This window comes from Stegostoma tigrinum, chromosome 37, assembly GCF_030684315.1.
Source record: "Stegostoma tigrinum isolate sSteTig4 chromosome 37, sSteTig4.hap1, whole genome shotgun sequence".
Taxonomy (NCBI): Eukaryota; Metazoa; Chordata; class Chondrichthyes; order Orectolobiformes; family Stegostomatidae; genus Stegostoma; species Stegostoma tigrinum.
The window spans coordinates 10,346,549-10,367,567 of record NC_081390.1 but is presented as its reverse complement, the minus strand read 5'-3'; the positions used below and the strand labels follow the sequence as shown (position 1 = coordinate 10,367,567).

At 43.4% G+C, this 21,019-nt stretch overlaps 1 protein-coding gene across 1 annotated transcript in view; it reads right to left on the bottom strand.

Moving 5' to 3' along the window:
• The window catches only part of wdfy4 (WDFY family member 4), a 277,951-nt gene that overhangs the window by 27,147 nt on the left and 229,785 nt on the right, over window positions 1–21,019 (bottom strand). Inside the window, exons 54-56 of the mRNA XM_048563720.2 lie at window positions 7,950–8,162; window positions 4,076–4,208; window positions 2,736–2,893 (exon numbers count right to left, since the gene is read on the bottom strand). Coding sequence (XP_048419677.1) covers window positions 2,736–2,893; window positions 4,076–4,208; window positions 7,950–8,162 — 504 coding nt within the window. The remainder of the gene's footprint in view (window positions 1–2,735; window positions 2,894–4,075; window positions 4,209–7,949; window positions 8,163–21,019) is intronic.

Below are 21,019 nucleotides of genomic sequence, written 5' to 3'. Positions count from 1 at the left end.
CCAAGTCAGCCGTGCCTTCCTCTGACTGACACGATAAACAAAACCACATCCACCTACTCAGATGAATGTAAGTGAGCCCATAAAATTATTCAAAGGAGAGCAGGGGAAGCTCTCCCTGGTGTTAAAGCCAATGGATAGAGAGAGCCACAGAGTAGTATAGCATGGAAACAGACCCCTTGGTCTAACACATCCATGCTGACCAGATACCCTAAAATAATTGAGAAATTTGCCAGAATTTGGCCCATATCCCTCTCAACCCTTCTTATTCATCTACTTACCCAGATGCTTTAAAAATGTTGCAATTGTATCAGCTTCCACCACTTCCTCTGGCAGCTCATTGTATATATGTGCCATCCACTGCATGAAAAAGGTGCCCATCAGGTGCCTTTCACATCCACCCCCCTCACCTTAAACTATGCTGTCTACTTTTGGACTCCCCTCCCCTGGGGAAAAGACCTTGTCTATTCACCCTATCCATGCCCCTCGTGATTTTATAAATTTCTATAAGGTCACCCCTCAGTCTCCAAAGCTACAGGGAACATAGCCCCAATCTATTCAGACTCTCCCTGTCACGCAAACCCTTCATCCCTGGCTACATCCTTGTGAATCTTTGAAATCTTTCTTGTCTTAAACAATACATTCAAAAGTGATGTTCTGACTATGGCTAGTAAGTTTGCAGATGGCACCAAAATTAGAGGTGTAGTTGACAGCAAAGAAGGTTACCTCTGAGTACTCTGGGATCTAGATCAGATGGGCAGAGGAGTGTCAGATGAGTTTAATTTGATGTGAGGTGCTGTATGTTGAAAAGGCAAATCAGGACAGTATTTATGCACTTAATGATAAGGTCCTGGGGAATATTGCGGAACAAAGAGACCTTGGAGTGCAGGTTCATAGTTCCTTGAAAGTGGAGATGCATGTAGATAGGATAGTGAAGAATTCATGTGTATGCTTCTCTTTATTGGTAAGTACATTGAGTAGAGGAGTTAGGAGGCCATGTTGCAGCTGTACAGAACATTGGTTAGGCCACTTTTGAAATACCACATGCTATTCTGGTCTCCCTGCTATAGGAGGGACGTTGCAAAACTTGAAAGGGTTCAAAAAAGATTTACAAGGATGTTGCCAGATTTGGAGAATTTGAGCTATAGGGAGAGGCTGATTAGACTAGGGCTATTTTCCCCAGATCACTGGAGGCTGAGGGGTGACGGTATAGATTTCTATAAAAGCATGAGTGGTGTGGACAGGGTAAATAGACAAGGTCTTTTCCTCAGGGTGGGGGGAGTCCAAAACTAGAGGACATAGGTTTAACATCCATTAGCTCTCCTTGGTCTAACGTGCTTAAAGAATTCCTCGAAGAATTTCTTGAAAAATTCTAACAGATTTGTCAGGCATGACCTCCCCTTGATGAAGCCATGCTCCCTTCCAAGTATTCAGAAATCTAATTTTTCACAATGGACTCCAAAATCTTACCCACAACCGAGGCTAGGCTAAATCAGCCTGTAATTTTCTGTCTTTTGCCTTGTTCCTTTTTAAAACAGGGGTATCACATTTATACTCCAAGGTCTCTTTGTTCAGCAACACTCCCCAGGACCTTATCATTAAGTGCATAAATGCTGTCCTGATTTGCCTTTTCAACATACAGCACCTCACATCTATCTAAATTAAACTCCATCTGACACGTAAGGCGCAATTCTTTTCATGCAGATGGTGGTGTGTGTATGGAATGAGCTGCCGGAGGAAGTGGTAAAGATTGATACAATTACAACATTTAAAAGGCATTATAATGGTACCTGAATAGGAAGGGTCTAGAGGGATATGGGCCAAAAGCTGGTAAATGTGTCTAGATTTATTTAGGACATCTGGTTGGCATGGACAAGTTGGACCGACGGGTCTTTTTCAGTGCTGTATATCTCTATGACTCTATTACTAGACATCAACCTGAGTTACTACCTTGAGACGAGACACTATTGTGTTAATTTATATTCAATGAATACTTTCATAAACACTACTTAACTATCTCCAATTAAACTACAAATCTATTCAGTATTCCTTGAATAAATGCTTACATTTATATATGGTTGTTCACAATCTTTGGATTCCTAAGGGGGTCAACAAGTTAAATGCTGAAAGGATGTGTCCCCCGCATTGTGTCTAGGACCAGACAGCATAGTCTCAGAATAAAGTGGTGCAAATTTAAGGCTGAGGTGAGGAGGAATTTCTTCTCTCAGAGATTTTGGAGTCTTTGGAACTCCTAATCACAGACAGTTGTGGAGGCAGAGACCTTGTATAGATTTTGTGCTAAGATAGAGAGATTCTTGATCAGGATGGAGATCAAGGGTCATGGGGAAAGGGCAGGAAAGTAGATGTGAAGAATGTCAGATCAGCTACGATCTTACTGAAAGGCTGAGCGGACTTGAGGGGGTAAACAGCTTACTCCTGTTTCTATTTTGTACGGTCTTATGGGCCTCGGTACATCCAAAAGCACATAATGGTAATTAGGGCATTGTTTGAAGAATAGTTATTGCTTTAATATAAGAAATATGGCAGCAAATTTGCACACAGAAAAATGTGCGGACTAGCAATGAGCTAAAATCCAAATAATCTGCTTTAGTCATCAATTTTTAATTATCTTGGCGAGATATGACCACTTGAGAGGACAGACAGGACCTTCATTTAACGTGTCATCTAGACGAAGGGTTGAACAATCCTGACTTTGAGTTAGTCACAACATCACATACCTTCTCAGCACCATAGCTCCCCAGCGAGCAGCTGAAGTCATCATATCCCCAGCAAAATAATTTGCTCCAATCTGGTGGTATCAGCAATTTATTCTGCTCCACAGCAAGAACACCCTTGTCAGTGTGTACAATATGTCCAACAGCGCCTTTCAATTGCTCTGTATGAAATAGATTGAGTAAAACATTATGGGAGAGGAATAAGATGTTATATTCCACGTGGTGATGGAAACAAGTGGAGCAAACCTTATATACATTACTTTACAATGATGCATATTGCAATCCTGTGCCTCCCGACCATTTCCATTCAGTTTCTTCTCTATAGTGAATCCCCAGTTAACATCCGTTACTCAATTGAATTAGCTTTAATTAAATTTAATGAGCTTTATTGTCACATGCACTCAAACTAGTACGGTGAAAAGTTCAGTTGCCACATTACAGCGCCAGACTCAAATGCAATTCTATACAATAAACATAGAATCCTACAAGGCAACTGCTAATATGCTTACTTCTATAACTGTAGAGTACTTTGAAACATCATGAAAAATGTTACATAAATGCAAGCCTCTGTTTTACAGTTACACAGGGGATTGTTGAAGACAGTTGGAACACTGTCCCCAATTTGCTGTGGTACTGAGGAAACAAGGACGCAGTTTGCCCTGCTACGAACCGTGATAGTGGCCATTGGGAAGAGATATCATGGGGACAGCTTTCTCCCTAGTGCTTGCCTCCAATCATTGCAGGTGGCTGCCCCATGGGTCAGACTCTCACCTGTCTTCTCAACAATCATTGGGTCCACCTTGAGGGGGCCAGACCACAAGAAAGTTCAGGGCATCATTGAAGTTGAATAAATGTAGAGATTCTCTACTTTACATCTAACAGTGTTTTCTTTCTGCCTGTGTACAACCCTCTGTTGCTTGATGGGTGACATATTCCAAATTGACAGACCACACTTTTTGGCTTGCCTTTTTGCTCCCATCAGTTCTGACAGCACGAGTGGTCTTTCTCCATTCAGTAGCATGGACAATGAGTGCTACATGCCTGGTGTTAAGACATCACACCATATACATTACTGGGTAATGATTACCACTCGAGTGATCTATGAGTGTGACCTACCAAGTCACTTTGTGTGGCTAATACTTGTTCAATCAGTTTTATCCGTCTAAACGTTAACATGAAATTAGCTAAAATCACTCCTTTGAAGGGTGGGGGGAGAATGGAGCCATTGTTTGCAACCAACTGCACCCTGAATGAGATTCACTGATCAGTTTACAGTCAGTTGACAACATCCAGAATTGTCAAAGACAGACATAACCAGGCTCACAGGTCTATACTTTAAATACCTTTCACACTAGAGGGCCTCAGATTTGGCAAGTGGTAGAAGAAGGGCAGGGTGGCAGGTGAAGAGGCAGCAGAGTCCTTTCCTGAAGAGTGCTTTCCTTGGACATTCCGTGCAGGATGAGCTTTAGTGAACAGCTGAAAAAGAAAGCCGCCGTGAATTTCTTACGAAGCATGAGCTACATTCACTTGCTGGCCTTTCTATCTAACTGACGTCATGTGCAATGGAGATGAGCTCCCAGAAATAACTTGTAGTCACTCACACTGAGTGTAAGCAATCTGCCAAAACATCTACTGTACGTTTCCAAATCTCTGAATGCACACAATCTGGGCAAATGCTTGAGTTTCTCTTGTCAAAACTCCTAAATAAAGGCCCTTAGCTCCTTGGGAATCAGTTATGCTGCACTTCCTGTACCGGTACAACATTGGATTCTCACTGCAATAAGCCAAGAGCTGTAATGTACATGATGTCAAATGAATAAGGAACAGGAGTAGACCATTTGGCCCCTCAAGCCTGTTCCACCATTTGATAAGATGATAACTGACCTGATCATGGCCTCAACTCTTCCCTGTCTACCCACTTGCTGCGTATTAGCTTCCTATGTTGGAGTGGGCAGGGGGGGATGGGGTGGGGGTTGGGTTGGGTTGGGAGTGGTGTAGAAAACTGAAATTTTAGGCATGCAGGATCTGCCGCTGAATTCTGACCCAGTGAGCAGCTGAGAAACAACTTTAAATCCTGGGGTTTTTCCTTTCAAGAGTTTGAGGGAGTGAGAGGTTGAGGGAGAGAGAAAGAGAGACAGAGAAACAGACTGAGAGGCAGAGAGAGAGAGACAGAGAAAGAGAGAGAGAGAAACAGATTGAGAGAGAGAGACAGAGGCAGACAGACAGAATATATTGAGATAGCCTCTGCAGACCAGACAGAATAATTCAATATAAAGAAAGCTGTAGCTGCCAGGCAATAGACATTGAGGGACACATACTCCATTGTAAGAGGCCCATCTGTCCAGCAAGAACATTCCAGTCAGCACAAGTGAAAATCTGTAATAAGTTGCTTAATGTGGTCAATTGCACAAGTAGTAGGTAGTCATTCAACTTGTTCACCTCTGAAATGGCTTATTAGCACTGCAGTGGCAATGGAAACTTCGGAGCCTGCTCTCCTTCAGTGCACCATACCCTCCCATCCCCAAAGCCTGTGAAAAATCCCAGCATTAATTGCAGATTTTTTTAAAATCATATAAAGACCACACTTGTTGCCCATCCATAAATGCCCTTCAGAAGTTGGTAGGGAGTTCACATGATCCATTAAAATGTGAGGCTCCAATTGAAAGATAACTTGACATTCCACAGTGTTGACAATGAAGTCAGAATTATCCATCTGCTGTCAACCGCGCTGCTTCAGCGTGGAACAGCCTTTAGATAGCCATTTGGGAATCTTGGATGCAATTTTAAATTTAGTATTGCTGAGAAAAAGGAAAACTCACTGTCAAACTGTGCTGTCATCAGGACAGAATCACAAGAATACCAAATCTCCAAGGGAACAACCATTTATACTTCATGAAAAGAGGGTGCAGATTTGATTGGAAAGATATAGCAAGTGGTGATATCAGATTGACTGGCCATTATACAGTCTCCTAAATGTATTATTCCATTGATTTTTTAAAATTCATTGCCAGCTGGCCAACATTTCTTGCCCATCCCTAGTTGCTCTCGAGAAGGTGGTGGTGGTGAGCTGCCTTCTTGACTTGCTGCAGTCCTCCTGCTTTGGGTTGACCATTAGGTAAGGAATTCCAGGAATTTGACCCAGTGACACTGAAGGAAGGGCGATATATTTCCAAGTCAGGATGGTGAGTGGCTTGGAGGGGAACTTGGAGATGGCGGTGTTCCCATATATCTGATGCTCCTGTCCTTTTAGGTAGATGTGGTTGCTGGTGAAGGTGCTTTCTGAGGACCTTTGCTGAATTTCTACAGTACATCCTGTTGATATTATATACCACTGCTCCTGAACTTTGATGGTGGAGAGAGTGGATACTTGTGGATGTAGGACCAATCCAGCCAGCTGCTTTTTGAGTGTTATTGGAACTGCACCCATCCAGGCAAGTGGGGTGTATCCCATAACACTCCTGAATTGTGCCTTGTAGAAGACAGACAGGCTTTGGAGAGTCAGGAGATAAATTACTTGCTGCAATATTCCTCGCCTCTGACCTGCTCTTGTAACCGCTGTGTTTATGCGGTGAATCCAGTTGAGTTTTTGGTCAACGGTGACCTCCCAGATTGTTAATATTCAAGGATTCAGTGAAAGTAACATCATTGAATTTCAAGGCAGAGGGGTGGGGAGGTGGATGGATTGTCTCTTTTTGGAGATAATTATACCCGGGTATTTGCGTAGCATGAATGTTGCTTGCCACTTCCCAACCTAAGATTAGATTTTATCCAGATATTGTTGCATTTGATCACGGACTGCTTCAGAACCTGAGGGGTCACAATGGTGCTGAATATCCTGCAATTATCAGCGAATATCCTTTTTGTGACCTTATGATGGAGGGAAGGTCATTGATACAGCAGCTGAAAATGGTTGGGCCTAGGACATTACCCTGAGAAACACCTGCAACGATATCCTGGAGCTGCGATGACAAACCTCCAATAACCGCACTACCTTCCTTTCTGCCAGGTATGACCACACCAGTGAACAGTTTGTTCCTCGATTCCCATTGGTTCCAGATTTGCTACGGCTTCTTGATATTGGCTAGTCAATCCATTATCACACATTTTTACAGCATTACTTCAAGTACCGTTTACTTTCTTCTATCCCATCCTGTGGCTAATATTATTTAAAGTCATTCCCAGACATTCTCCTGGATAAATTTCAATCCCATAAGAAAGAAGTTGTCTGATATAAACAACAGAAGAGTTCTCAAGATGTTTGAGTCTTCTAGCACTTACTCACCAACAGACGCCTGATACGAGATGAGCAGAATGATTAAAAATTCTTCAGAGCTGCCCCTGCTTCATTATTGTAACTTTGACAGAACTATAGTAGAAAATCCCACTGATGTATGAAAATGGGGTTTCTAATACAACCCAATAACATCCCAGCAATGGAGCATGAGAAGCCCCAGAAGATTCCTAGTCAAAGTCTCCTTGCTTTCTGGCAAATTCTTTTTTTCCACATTAATGGGTGTGCAACATCTCAAAGTCAGTCTCCCTTTAACAGCCATACTCAAGATATCATCCCCATGTCATACCATGTGGTCTGAGGGTATAAAAGTTCACATACTCCATCTTACCCTGGGGTCATTTGAAGCATGATATGCTACCAAAAGCATGCTCCTCATTTGTAATGTAACCGTTTAGTATTATCCCAAATACCACTGTGTCTGTGAATGTAATGTTTTTACATAAAAGTCAGTTGGAACAAATATCTGTTAGATTCTTCAATACCACAGTATCCATGCCTTGTTTATGGTACAAGGGATAACGTAGGCAGTGCCACATCAGGTAAAATACCTTGCTGCAGGCAAACTCACATCATTTCGTTTCCCTCTTTTAAACATAGACCAGTGCACAAAAAAAAACAGTTAATACTTAGAAATCAAAAGACTCTTCAAACTTGGAACAAAAACAGAAGTTGCTGGTAAAGCTCAGCAGGTCTGGCAGTATTTGTGAGGAAAAACAATAGTTAACTTTTCGGGTCCAGTGACCCTTCCTCCGAACCGCTCTGTTCTTCCTTAGTTCTGAGGAAGGGTCACCGGACCTGAAACATTAACTCTGAGTTTTTTTTTCACAGATGCTGCCAGACCTGCTGAGCTTTTCCAGCAACTTCTGTTTTTGTTCCTGATTTACAGCGTCCACAGTTCTTTCGGTTTTTCTTTAAACTTGTACCTGTTTAGGGATCTGCCCAAAGTTACTGACAAAACCCATGATGGTCGTCTTTTTCAAAGGGTCTTTGATGCTCTGGAGATCAACCTGGTCATCGTAGAAGTAAGGATGGAAAACATTAATAGCTTCAACTGCTGCTGAACCCTGCTGCTTGTAGCCGAATATTAAGTCTATCCAGTGATGGAGATGAGCAGAGACATAATCACTTTCCAAAGCCTACAGGGAAAGAAGAGACAAGAAAGTATCCATTTAGCCCTTAAACATCACTCTATTTCAGCCTGGCTTTCATTTTCACTTTATTAACGTCAATGATATAATTTCAAAACTGCCTTCTATTTGTTTGTTCATTTCTGAAGAGCCATTTTTAAAGGTACTGTTGTGTTATCCTGAAGGGATCACACTTATTCCAAAATTAGATGTTTCTAACATTACATAAGCAGTGTTTTATATGGCTTTGGGTGAAGTCGGCGTTATAGAGCCATTAATTCAGCTCTTTCCCAAGTACTTAGTCAGTTATTTGGTAGTTTGAAAGATGGAATGTTGCATTTGCAAATTATAATTATCATGAAATTTTAGACATACGCCCAATCTGCCTATTCAGATGAAAGTAAAGTCAAAGAGTTATGCAGCACGAAAACAGGCCCTTCAGTCCCACCAGTCCATGCCGATCTCAATCATAAACTAAACTAGTCCCATCTGCCTGCGCTTGGCCCATATCCCTCCAAACATTTCTTTTCCACGTACTTACCCAAATGTGTTTTAAATGTTGTAACTGTACTCACATCTACCACTTCCTCTGGAAGTTCATTCCACACACGAACAACTCTCTATGTGAAAAGAACTGCCTCACATGTCTTTTTTAAATCTTTCTCCTCTTACCTTAAAAATATGCCCCCCCCAGTCTTGAAATCCCCCACCCTAGGGAAAAGACACCTGACATTCACCTTATCCATATCCCTGAAGATTTTGTAAACCTCTGTATGATCATCCCTCAACCTCCTGCACTCCAGTGTAAAGAGTCCCAGACTATTCAGCCTGTCCTTATAACTCAAACATTCCATTTCTAGCAACATCCTGGCAATTCTCTTTTGAACCCTCTCCAGTTTAATAATATCCTTCCTACTATTCTATCTGAGGAAAAGCAGGAGAGTTCTCCTGGTTTTCTAGCCAATGCTTATATCTCAACTGACGTCTTTAAAACAAATAGCCTAATTTCCTGTTAGTCAACCAAAAGTGTCTGCCACGTTTCTTTGTGACTATGATTGCAAAATAATTTACCAGTTTCAATTAAATACATGTTCTTTACTTCCTTCTTAAATATGATGTGCCAGGAACAGACCTAGTAGTGGAACATTACTGTCTATGAATGTAAAGCTGTGTCTGAATAATAGCTTCATTGTGACTGTGGACCACCTAACCACTGCATTCAGGAGCTGCTGTCAATATCTGGTCAACTAAATATTGCAGTGAAAAGTCCTTAGTAAAACTAAAAGGAAGGTGGAAGAGCTATCACACTGCATTATTACCGATGCATCTACCCTAACGCAACCCAAAATTGTTGTGCATGAAAGTCTACTTCCCAACACCATATTGCCTGATGCCCTTAACGTAACTAAACAGGCAAAGGGATAGTGGGAAAAATTGGTCACAAAAGTAAGTTTTAGGAAGTTCCTAAAACAAGGTTGATGGGTGGAGAGGTTTAGGAAGGAAAGTAAGGCTTCATTAGCTAAAAACAAGTTGGGGCAATCAAAATCAGGAACCTACTTAGCCCAGAATTAGAGACGCACTGATCTCCTGCAGGGGTATAACTGCTTGGAAAAACTTGGTTAGGTGGCAGAATGTTGACACACCAGACATTAAATCTCTTTAACATGGAACCTACAGTTACAGTAATTTCAGATGCAAATAAATGCAGGCACCTTGTTTCTATGGTCCACAACAAACAAAAGATCAAAGGTTCTTTGGAGTAGAGGGATCAAGTAGCTTCCATGATGTTAATTTTGCACAATTAATATTGATTGATGGGTGAATGACTGACTTTGTGTAGCCTATCTGAAAAGAACACAGGAAATTCCAGTTTGCAGGCTAAGGTTAGACAACACCAGCTGAGATGCTAAGATAATAAAATGTGAGGCTGGATGAACACAGCAGGCCAAGCAGCATCTCAGGAGCACAAAAGCTGACGTTTCGGGCCTAGACCCTTCATCAGAGAGGGGGATGGGGTGAGGGTACTGGAATAAATAGGGAGAGAGGGGGAGGCGGACCGAAGATGGAGAGAAAAGAAGGTAGGTGGAGAGGAGAGTATAGGTGGGGAGGTAGGGAGGGGATAGGTCAGTCCAGGGAAGACGGACAGGTCAAGGAGGTGGGATGAGGTTAGTAGGTAGGAGATGGGGGTGCGGCTTGGGGTGGGAGGAAGGGATGGGTGAGAGGAAGAACAGGTTAGGGAGGCAGAGACAGGTTGGACTGGTTTTGGGATGCAGTGGGTGGAGGGGAAGAGCTGGGCTGGTTGTGTGGTGCAGTGGGGGGAGGGGACGAACTGGGCTGGTTTTGGGATGCGGTGGGGGAAGGGGAGATTTTAAAGCTGGTGAAGCCCACACTGATACCATTAGGCTGCAGGGTTCCCAAGCGGAATATGAGTTGCTGTTCCTGCAACCTTCGGGTGGCATCATTGTGGCACTGCAGGAGGCCCATGATGGACATGTCATCTAAAGAATGGGAGGGGGAGTGGAAATGGTTTGCGACTGGGAGGTGCAGTTGTTTGTTGCGAACCGAGCGGAGGTGTTCTGCAAAGCGGTCCCCAAGCCTCCGCTTGGTTTCCCCAATGTGGAGGCAGCCACACCGGGTACAGTGGATGCAGTATACCACATTGGCAGATGTGCAGGTGAACCTCTGCTTAATGTGGAATGTCATCTTGGGGCCTGGGATAGGGGTGAGGGAGGAGGTGTGGGGGCAAGTGTAGCATTTCCTGCGGTTGCAGGGTAAGGTGCCGGGTGTGGTGGGGTTGGAGGGCAGTGTGGAGCGAACAAGGGAGTCACGGAGAGAGTGGTCTCTCCGGAAAGCAGACAGGGGTGAGGATGGAAAAATGTCTTGGGTGGTGGGGTCGGATTGTAGATGGCGGAAGTGACGGAGGATGATGCGTTGTATCCGGAGACCACTCTCTCCGTGACTCCCTTGTTCACTCCACACTGCCCTCCAACCCCACCACACCCGGCACCTTCCCCTGCAACCGCAGGAAATGCTACACTTGCCCCCACACCTCCTCCCTCACCCCTATCTCAGGCCCCAAGATGACATTCCACATTAAGCAGAGGTTCACCTGCACATCTGCCAATGTGGTATACTGCATCCACTGTACCCGGTGTGGCTTCTTCTACATTGGGGAAACCAAGCGGAGGCTTGGGGACCGCTTTGCAGAACACCTCCGCTCGGTTCGCAACAAACAACTGCACCTCCCAGTCGCAAACCATTTCCACTCCCCCTCCCATTCTTTAGATGGCATGTCCATCATGGGCCTCCTGCAGTGCCACAATGATGCCACCCGAAGGTTGCAGGAACAGCAACTCATATTCCGCTTGGGAACCCTGCAGCCTAATGGTATCAATGTGGACGTTACCAGCTTCAAAATCTCCCCTTCCCCCACCGCATCCCAAAACCAGCCCAGTTCGTCCCCTCCCCCCACTGCACCACACAACCAGCCCAGCTCTTCCCCTCCACCCACTGCATCCCAAAACCAGTCCAACCTGTCTCTGCCTCCCTAACCTGTTCTTCCTCTCACCCATCTCTTCCTCCCACCCCAAGCCGCACCCCCATCTCCTACCTACTAACCTCATCCCACCTCCTTGACCTGTCCGTCTTCCCTGGACTGACCTATCCCCTCCCTACCTCCCCACCTATACTCTCCTCTCCACCTACCTTCTTTTCTCTCCATCTTCGGTCCGCCTCCCCCTCTCTCCCTATTTATTCCAGTTCCCTCACCCCATCCCCCTCTCTGATGAAGGGTCTAGGCCCGAAACGTCAGCTTTTGTGCTCCTGAGATGCTGCTTGGCCTGCTGTGTTCATCCAGCCTCACATTTTATTATCTTGGATTCTCCAGCATCTGCAGTTCCCATTATCTCTGATACCAGCTGAGATGCTGCTTGGCCTGCTATGTTCATCCAGCTACCCCCTTTGTTATCTTGGATTCTCCAGCATCTGCAGTTCCCATTATCTCTGACCAGCATTCTACCAATGGCTTGAGCCTAGATCTCTGATATGTCCACGTAATGATAGTAAATTGACCAATTTCATCATGGAATGCTGTTACTTGAGTTTTCTCTTCCATTTGATTACATATTTCTTTCCTGTCTACAGTAATCCCCAATGACATTTTGTGTAATTTCCCTTCACAAAGTGAGCACCCATATTCTTTTCCTTCGAAATGCTAGACTGCCCTCAGTTTTGCACCCGTCAGGGTCAAGGTAGGCTTCAGTTCCAAAATTGCTCAAGCAGTAGCCATCAATGGGCCAGTTGAGCCATGAGCTCTTCACATTCGTAGTGCTGATTTGTGCTAGATTATCGCACAGATGATCTCAATGTAAGCCCTGAGGATGACACAAACATGATATAAAAAGAATAGTCAGGTTAAATAAAAAGCTAAGAACAAGGCAGATGGAGTATTGTGTGGGGATATGCTACGTTATTTACCAAATTGGAGAAGCAGCTGAGAGATTTGAACCACCTCCAAGCTGGTTAGTTGAAAAATCATGATTATAGCTAATGGTAAAACTGTATTTGGGGGGAGATTTGCATTTCATTTATCATATTTTTTAACAAGAATAACAGGGCAGATTATTATTTAAAAGGCACAAAATTTGTAACTATCAAAATTTGGAGAAAATTAGACGCGGAGCACGGAAAGTTGGCATATCGGTACAGCATGCAATTAGAAAGGCAAATGATATATTGGCCTTTATTGCTAGGGGAATGGAAGAATAAGGAATTGTTGCTACAATTTTACAGAACTTTTTGAGACCATACGTGAAGTAATGCATATGGTTTGGTCTTCATGTCTGAAGAAGGATATAGTTGCACTCGAAGTGATGGAGAAAATTTACTAGATTGGTTCCTGAGATAAGTGGGCTGGCTGCTAACAGAAAAACGGGATCGATATTCTCATTGAAAGATACAAGATCCTGAAGGGCCTCAACAGGTTAGACACAGAAAAGTAGCTTCCCCCTAGCTGTGAAATCCGGAACACAAGGGCTGAGTCTCATTAAGGAGTGAAATTAGGGAAAAATCGCTTCTCTGAAATGATTATAATCCTTCAGAATTCCCTACTCCAATGGGTTGCAGATGCTCCATTTTAAGAATGTCTGGGGGAGACAATGGCCGAATGGTATTATCCCTGGACTGTTAATCCAGAGACCCAGATACTGTTCCGGGGATGCGGGTTCAGATCCCATCATAGCAGATGGTAGAATTTGAATTCGATAAAAAGAAACAAAGTCTGGAATTAAGAGCCTGATGGTGAATCTATTGTCAATTGTCAGAAAAAAAACAATCTGGTTCACTAAAGTCCTTCAGGGAAGGAAACTGCGATCCATACCTGGTCTGGCTTACATGTGACAGTAATGTGGTTGACTCTTAACTGCCCTCTGGGCAATTAGCAATTAGCAATGGACAATAAATGCTGGCCTACGCAGTCACGCTGTCATCTCATGAATGAATAAAAAGCATTTAAGTATGTGAGGTAGACAGATTTTTTATTTCTTAGGCTCTCAAGTGATATAGGGAACAGGCATGAAGGTGAAATTGAGGCCAAAGGCCATCTATGATTGCATTAGATGGTGGACATGACTCGATGGGCGGAGTCACCTACTTCTGCTCTTACATCTTATGACCAAGGACGATCGGATCAGTTGCTGGTGCAGGTTTATGAGGTTTTATGATCAACTCCAGCAGCTCTCTTGTTCTTATCTGCTCCTTGTTCTTAGGTTACCATCAAATTAGAAAGGCAATGGGCCCATTTGAACTATAACCAAGTTGAACAGTTGAAAAATCATGTTAATAAAGCTAATGCTACAGTTGTATTTGAATGAAGACTTGCATTTCAAATACACCTTTCATGAACTCAGGACCTCAAAGCGTTTTAGCCAATGATGCCTGTTTTCTTTTAAAAAAGTATATTCACTGTCATCGTGCAGGAAACAATTTATGCTAACCAAAAGAACGGTTGTATAATTGAGGCATTGGAAAGTTGCCAGCACCCATGGAAACAGATTGCAGAGTGAGACATTGTCTTTTAGAGTTGAAAACAAATTAGAGAAATCAGACGGGTAAAAATAACATGCCAAAAAGGCTGTAGTTTTGGCCACGACAAGCTGGATGTTTTGAATTGAACACGCATCAAACAAAGAAGTACAATTAACAGTCATAATGAGGCCACCAGGAGAAGGGATACCATGTAGGAATGGTACTGCACAGCAACTGAAGTATTGTGTTAATTTCAAAAGTGTAAGTTCTGAGTTACCTTTACTTCTCTAACCCTACCAGTTGCACCTTTCTTCGACATTAGACATGCTTCATATCTGTTAAATATTTAGTTTCTTTATTTATTAATGAATTCTGCTCATTGTCAACATGGACACCATTTATTGCCCGTCTCTATTTGCCCTTGAACTGAGTGACCAGCTGGGGCCATTTCAGAGGGCAGTGCTGTGGGTCTGGAGTCACACATGGGCCAGACCAGGTCAGGATGGCAGAATTCTATTCCTAAAAGCCATTGGTAAACCAGGTAGATTTTTACAGCAATTAATGTCTCACTTCACCATTGCCGAGACTAGCTTTTTAAGGGCAGGCAATGGCCTAGTGGTGTTATCGCTGACTGTTAATGCAGCAACCCAGCTAATGTTCTGGGGATCTGTGTTCAAATCCTGCTATGGCAGATGGTAGAATCTGAATTCAATAATCTTTTTTAAAAAACTGGAATTAGGAGTCTAATGATGACCTAACTCCATTGTCAATTGTCAGGAAAAATCCATCTGGTTCACTCACGTCCTTTAGTGAAGGAAACTGTTGTCCTTACTAGGTCTGGCCTACATGTGACTCCAGACCCACAGCAATGTGGTTGATTCTTAACTGCCCTGTGGGCAATTAGGGGTGGGCAATAAATGCGGGCCTAGCCAGGGAAGACTACATTCTGTGAATGAATAAGGAAGAAAAGAAAAACAACTTTAAATCCTGGGGTTTTCCTTTCAAGAGTTTGAGGGAGAGAGAGAGAGAGAGAGAGACAGTCAGACAGAATATATGGAGATATTTGAATTAAATTTCACAATTGAATTTAAATTCAACACACTTCCATGGTGGGATTTAAACAAGAATCACTCAGATCCTAGGCCAATAGATTACTAAAAGCCCATAAGATGCTGAAGCAGAAGGAAGCTATTTGGCCCATTCAGTCTGCTCTGGAATTTGATAAGATTATGCCTGATCAGATAATCCCCATAACACTTGATTCCCTGACAGATTAAAAATCAGAATCTCTCAGCCTTGAATATTCTTAATAATGCAGCCTCAACAGCCACTTCTGGTAAAGAATTCCATAGATTCATTACTCTCTGAAAGAAAAAATTCCTCTTTTTTGGGTGACCCCTTACTCTGAGATTATGCCTTCTAGTCCCAGACTCTCCCACAGGGGCAACAAATCTCTCTACATCCATCCAGTCAAGCTCCCTAAAAATCTTATAGATTTCAATAAGGACCTCTCATTCTTCCAAACTGTGATGAGTACAGGCCCAACCTACTCAACTGTTCTTAAAAGGAAATCTTTCCATATCCAGTATCAAATGAGTGAACTTCTCTTGACTGCCTCCAGTGCTGATATATCTTTCCTTACAAAAGCCAAAACCATTCAGAGTAATCTAGATGGGGTCTAACTACTGCCTTATACAATTCCCTATTTCCATATTCTATTTCCTTTTAAATAAAGTCCAATATTCCATTTGCCTTCCCCATCACCTGCTGAACTTGCTAGTTTTTATTGTGATTCATGCATGAGGAATCCCAAGTTCCTCTGTGTTGCAGCTTTCTGTAGTCTCTCTCTACTTAAATACCAAGCTCTTCCATTCTTCCTGCCAAAGAGCACAACACACGTTTTCCAATATTATCTTTCCTCCACCAAGCTTTTACCCAGTCAGATAACCTGTCTTATCCCTTTGCCAAGATAATAAAGTGTGAAGCTGGATGAACACATCACGCCAAGCAGCATCTCAGGAGCACAAAAGCTGACGTTTCGGGCCTAGACCCTTCATCAGAGAGGGGGATGGGGTGAGGGTTCTGGAATAAATAGGGAGAGAGGGGGAGGCGGACCGAAGATGGAGAGAAAAGAAAATAGGTGGAGAGGAGAGTATAGGTGGGGAGGTAGGGAGGGGATAGGTCAGTCCAGGGAAGACGGACAGGTCAAGGAGGTGGGATGAGGTTAGTAGGTAGGAAATGGAGGTGCGGCTTGGGGTGGGAGGAAGGGATGGGTGAGAGGAAGAACAGGTTAGGGTGGCGGAGACAGGCTGGGCTGGTTTTGGGATGCAGTGGGGGGAGGGGACAAGCTGGGCTGGTTTTGGGATGTGGTGGGGGAAGGGGAGATTATCCCTTTGCCAAGTCTTTGCGTCATCTCAGCATTTGCCTTCCTATCTATTTTTATGTCATCCACAAACTTGGCAAAAGCACATTCACTTTCTTCATTCAAGTCCTACATAGAACATAGAACATAGAACAGTACAGCACAGAACAGGCCCTTCAGCCCACAATGTTGTGCCGACCATTGATCCTCATGTATGCACCCTCAAATTTCTGTGACCATATGCATGTCCAGCAGTCTCTTAAATGACCCCAATGACCTTGCTTCCACAACTGCTGCTGGCAATGCATTCCATGCTCTCACAACTCTCTGTGTAAAGAACCCGCCTCTGACATCCCCTCTATACTTTCCACCAACCAGCTTAAAACTATGACCCCTCGTGCTAGCCATTTCTACCCTGGGAAATAGTCTCTGGCTATCAACTCTATCTATGCCTCTCATTATCTTGTATACCTCAATTAGGTCCCCTCTCCTCCTCCTTTTCTCCAATGAAAAGAGACCAAGCTCAGTCAACCTCTCTTCATAAGATAAGCCCTCCAGTCCAGGCAGCATCCTGGTAAACCTCCTCTGAACCCTCTCCAAAGCATCCACGTCTTTCCTATAATAGGGCGACCAGAACTGGACGCAGTATTCCAAGTGCGGTCTAACCAAAGTTTTATAGAGCTGCAACAAGATCTCACGATTCTTAAACTCAATCCCCCTGTTAATGAAAGCCAAAACACCATATGCTTTCTTAACAACCCTGTCCACTTGCGTGGCCATTTTAAGGGATCTATGTATCTGCACACCAAGATCCCTCTGTTCCTCCACACTGCCAAGAATCCTATCCTTAATCCTGTACTCAACTTTCAAATTTGACCTTCCAAAATGCAGCACCTCACATTTATCCAGGTTGAACTCCATCTGCCACCTCTCAGCCCATCTCTGCATCCTGTCAATGTCCCGCTGCAGCCTACAACAGCCCTCTATACTGTCAACGACACCTCCGACCTTTGTGTCGTCTGCAAACTTGCTGACCCATCCTTCAATCCCCTCATCCAAGTCATTAATAAAAATTACAAACAGTAGAGGCCCAAGGACAGAGCCCTGTGGAACCCCACTCACCACTGACTTCCAGGCAGAATATTTTACTTCTACTACCACTCGTTGTCTTCTGTTGGCCAGCCAATTCTGTATCCAAGCAGCTAAGTTCCTCTGTATCCCATTCCTCCTGACCTTCTGAATGAGCCTACCATGGGAAACCTTATCAAATGCCTTACTGAAGTCCACTTACACCACATCCACAGCTCGACCCTCATCAACTTTTCTAGTCACATCCTCAAAAAACTCGATAAGGTTTGTGAGGCATGACCTACCCCTCACAAAGCCGTGTTGACTGTATTTGATCAAGCCATGCTCCTCCAGATGGTCATAAATCCTATCCCTCAGAATCCTTTCTAACACCTTGCAGACGACAGACGTGAGACTTACTGGTCTGTAATTGCCGGGGATTTCCCTATGTCCTTTCTTGAAGAGAGGAATTACATTTGCCTCTCTCCAGTCCTCAGGTACGACTCCAGTGGAGAGCGAGGATGCAAAGATCTTCACAAGTGGCGACGCAATTTCATTTCTCGCTTCCCAAAGCAGCCGAGGACAAATCTGGTCCGGGCCTGGCGACTTGTCAATGTTAATGTTTGACAAAATTTTCAGCACATCAGCTTCCTCTATCTCTATCCATTCCAGCATGCACACCTGCTCTTCAAAGGTTTCATTCACTACAAAGTTCGTTTCTTTCGTAAAGACAGAAGCAAAAAACTCATTAAGGGCTTCACCTACCTCCTCAGACTCCACACACAAGTTCCCTATGGTATCCCTGATCGGCCCTACTCTTTCTTTGACCATTCTCTTATTCCTCACATAAGCGTAAAATGCCTTTGTGTTTTCCCTGATTCCTTCTGCCAAGCCTTTCTCCTGCCCCCTCCTGGCTCTCCTCAGACCTTTTCTGAGCTCCTTCCTTGCCTGCGAGTAATCCTCTCTAGCTGAACTTGATCCTAGCTTCCTCCACCTTATGTAAGCTACCTTCTTCCTTTTCACAAGAAGCTCCACCGCTCTCGTCATCCAAGGTTCCTTTATCTTACCCCTTCTTGCCTGTCTCAGAGGGACATATTTACTCATCACTCACAACAACTGTTCCTTAAACAGTCTCCACATGTCTATAGTTCCCTTACGATGGAACAATTGCTCCCAGTCCATGCTTCCTAACTCGTGTCTAATCGCGTCATAGTTTCCTCTTCCCCAATTAAATATCCTCCCATTTTGCCTAATCCTCTCCTTCTCCATAGCTATGTAGAATGTGAGGCAGTTATGGTCACTATCACCAAAATGCTCTCCCACCACAAGATCTGATACCTGCCCCGGCTCGTTTCCGAGCACCAAGTCTAGAATGGCCTCTCCCCTCATCGGCCTGTCAACGTACTGCGTTAGGAAACCCTCCTGAACACACCTTACAAATACAGCTCCATTCAAATCTTCTGCTCGAAGCAGGTTCCAATCAATATTAGGAAAGTTAAAGTCACCCATTACAACAACCCTACTGCGACCACACTTTTCCAAAATCTGTCAACCTATGCTTTCTTCAATCTCCCTGCTGCTATTGGGGGGCCTGTAGTAAACCCCTAACGAGGTGACTACTCCCTTGCTGTTCCTAATTTCCACCCATACTGACTCAGTAGGCAGATCTTCCTCGACAATGGAAGCTTCTGTAGCTGTGATACCCTCTCTGATTAGTAGTGCTACACCCCCTCCTCTTTTTCCCCCCTCCCTATTCTTTTTAAATGTTCTAAACCCTGGAACATCCAGCAACCATTCCTGCCCATGAGAAACCCATGTCTCTGTTATGGCCACAACATCAAAGCACCAGGTGTCCTGCGCATATTTTTGAAAAAACTGTGATCCCAGTACTGTTCGCTGTGACACTCCAATAATTTTGGGTTGCTATGCTGAAAATGCCCCCTTGTCACAACACGGTCTTCTAACAGTTAGCTAGTCCTCTATCCATGCTAATGTACTGCACCCAAAATCATGGACTCCTATCTTATTAAGTGGCCTAATGTGCATCCTTTTGAAAATCCAAACTGGTTATCAGTAATCCATCCTAATTATTATCTCATAAAAGAATGTTTGTCAAATTGTCAGACATGGCTTTCCCTTACTGAAGCCATGCTGCCTCTGCTTGATTATATTTTATATTTCTAAATGCTCCACTATAACATCTTTTAGAATCGGCTCCAACTTTTTCCCACTAATCGACATCAAACTAACCGGCCTATAGTTCACTGTTTTTGTCTTTAATATCCTAGGATGCAACCCATCAGGTCCAGGGGACTTACTGGCCTTCAGTAGTAATGCTGGTTATTCTATGTGTCCTGCTATCCCAAGACATCTTCCCTCCAGTCCCTTGATTATTTATTACTTTTGCAAGTCTATTAGTGTCTTCTACCATGAAGAACGATGCTAAGTATTTATTCAGCTGGTCTGCCATTTCCTGGCTCCTCACTATTATTTCCCTAGCCTCATTCTGTAAGGGGGCTATGTACCTATATCCTACTTTACATGTATTTCAAGATGTTTTTACCATCTTTGTCAAAGTTTATTTTCTCTCTCTTTGTTTTGGTCATCTTTGCTAGTTTTTAGAGCTTTCCCAATCCTTTGGCTCACCACTAACTTTTGACACAGACTATGTTTTATTTTCAATTTGATACTATCACTAGCTTCCTTGGTTAACCATGATTGGTTTATCCCCTTCCTACAGTCTTCCCTAGGATTATAACTTTGTTGTGAGTCATGACTGTTTTGTTAAATACCTCCCCTCAATTCTCAAACATCTTTTCAGCTTAAAACCCTCTCCTTAGTCCACAGCCACCTCTACCCTCATCTGAATGTAATTATAGGGGGTTACCAATTTATGAAGGCTCGTACTTACGAATACCGTCCTAAATAGGGCATAATTTTAAATATCTGACATAAGAATATCTCCTGTCCTTACCAACAGCTGCTTTATATTGTCCTCCATTATGTTTCGTCTTGCGCACAAATCCATCAAGAACCCAGGGACTGCCTGTACCCTTATTTAAATTTGATGCAGTTGTTTCCAACCCAAGTTTTTCACTCTCAATGTCAACTTTGTAATTCTAAATTCTCCTTTGTATTGGCTGTTTTCAAGGAGATCTTTTACTCTGAGGTAATTTATTAAATCTGCCTTATTACGCATTACCAGATCAAAGATGGCCTGATCCGCAATTCAATCCACAACATGATGATTTAGGAAACCACACCAAATACACTCTATGAATTCTTCCTCATGTTTATCTTTGCAAATTTGATTTTCCCAATCTACATGAAGACTAAAGTCACTCATGATGAATGTGCTGCCTTTTGTACATGTCATCATTTGCCTTCTGATTGATTCTCTGTCTGACAGTAC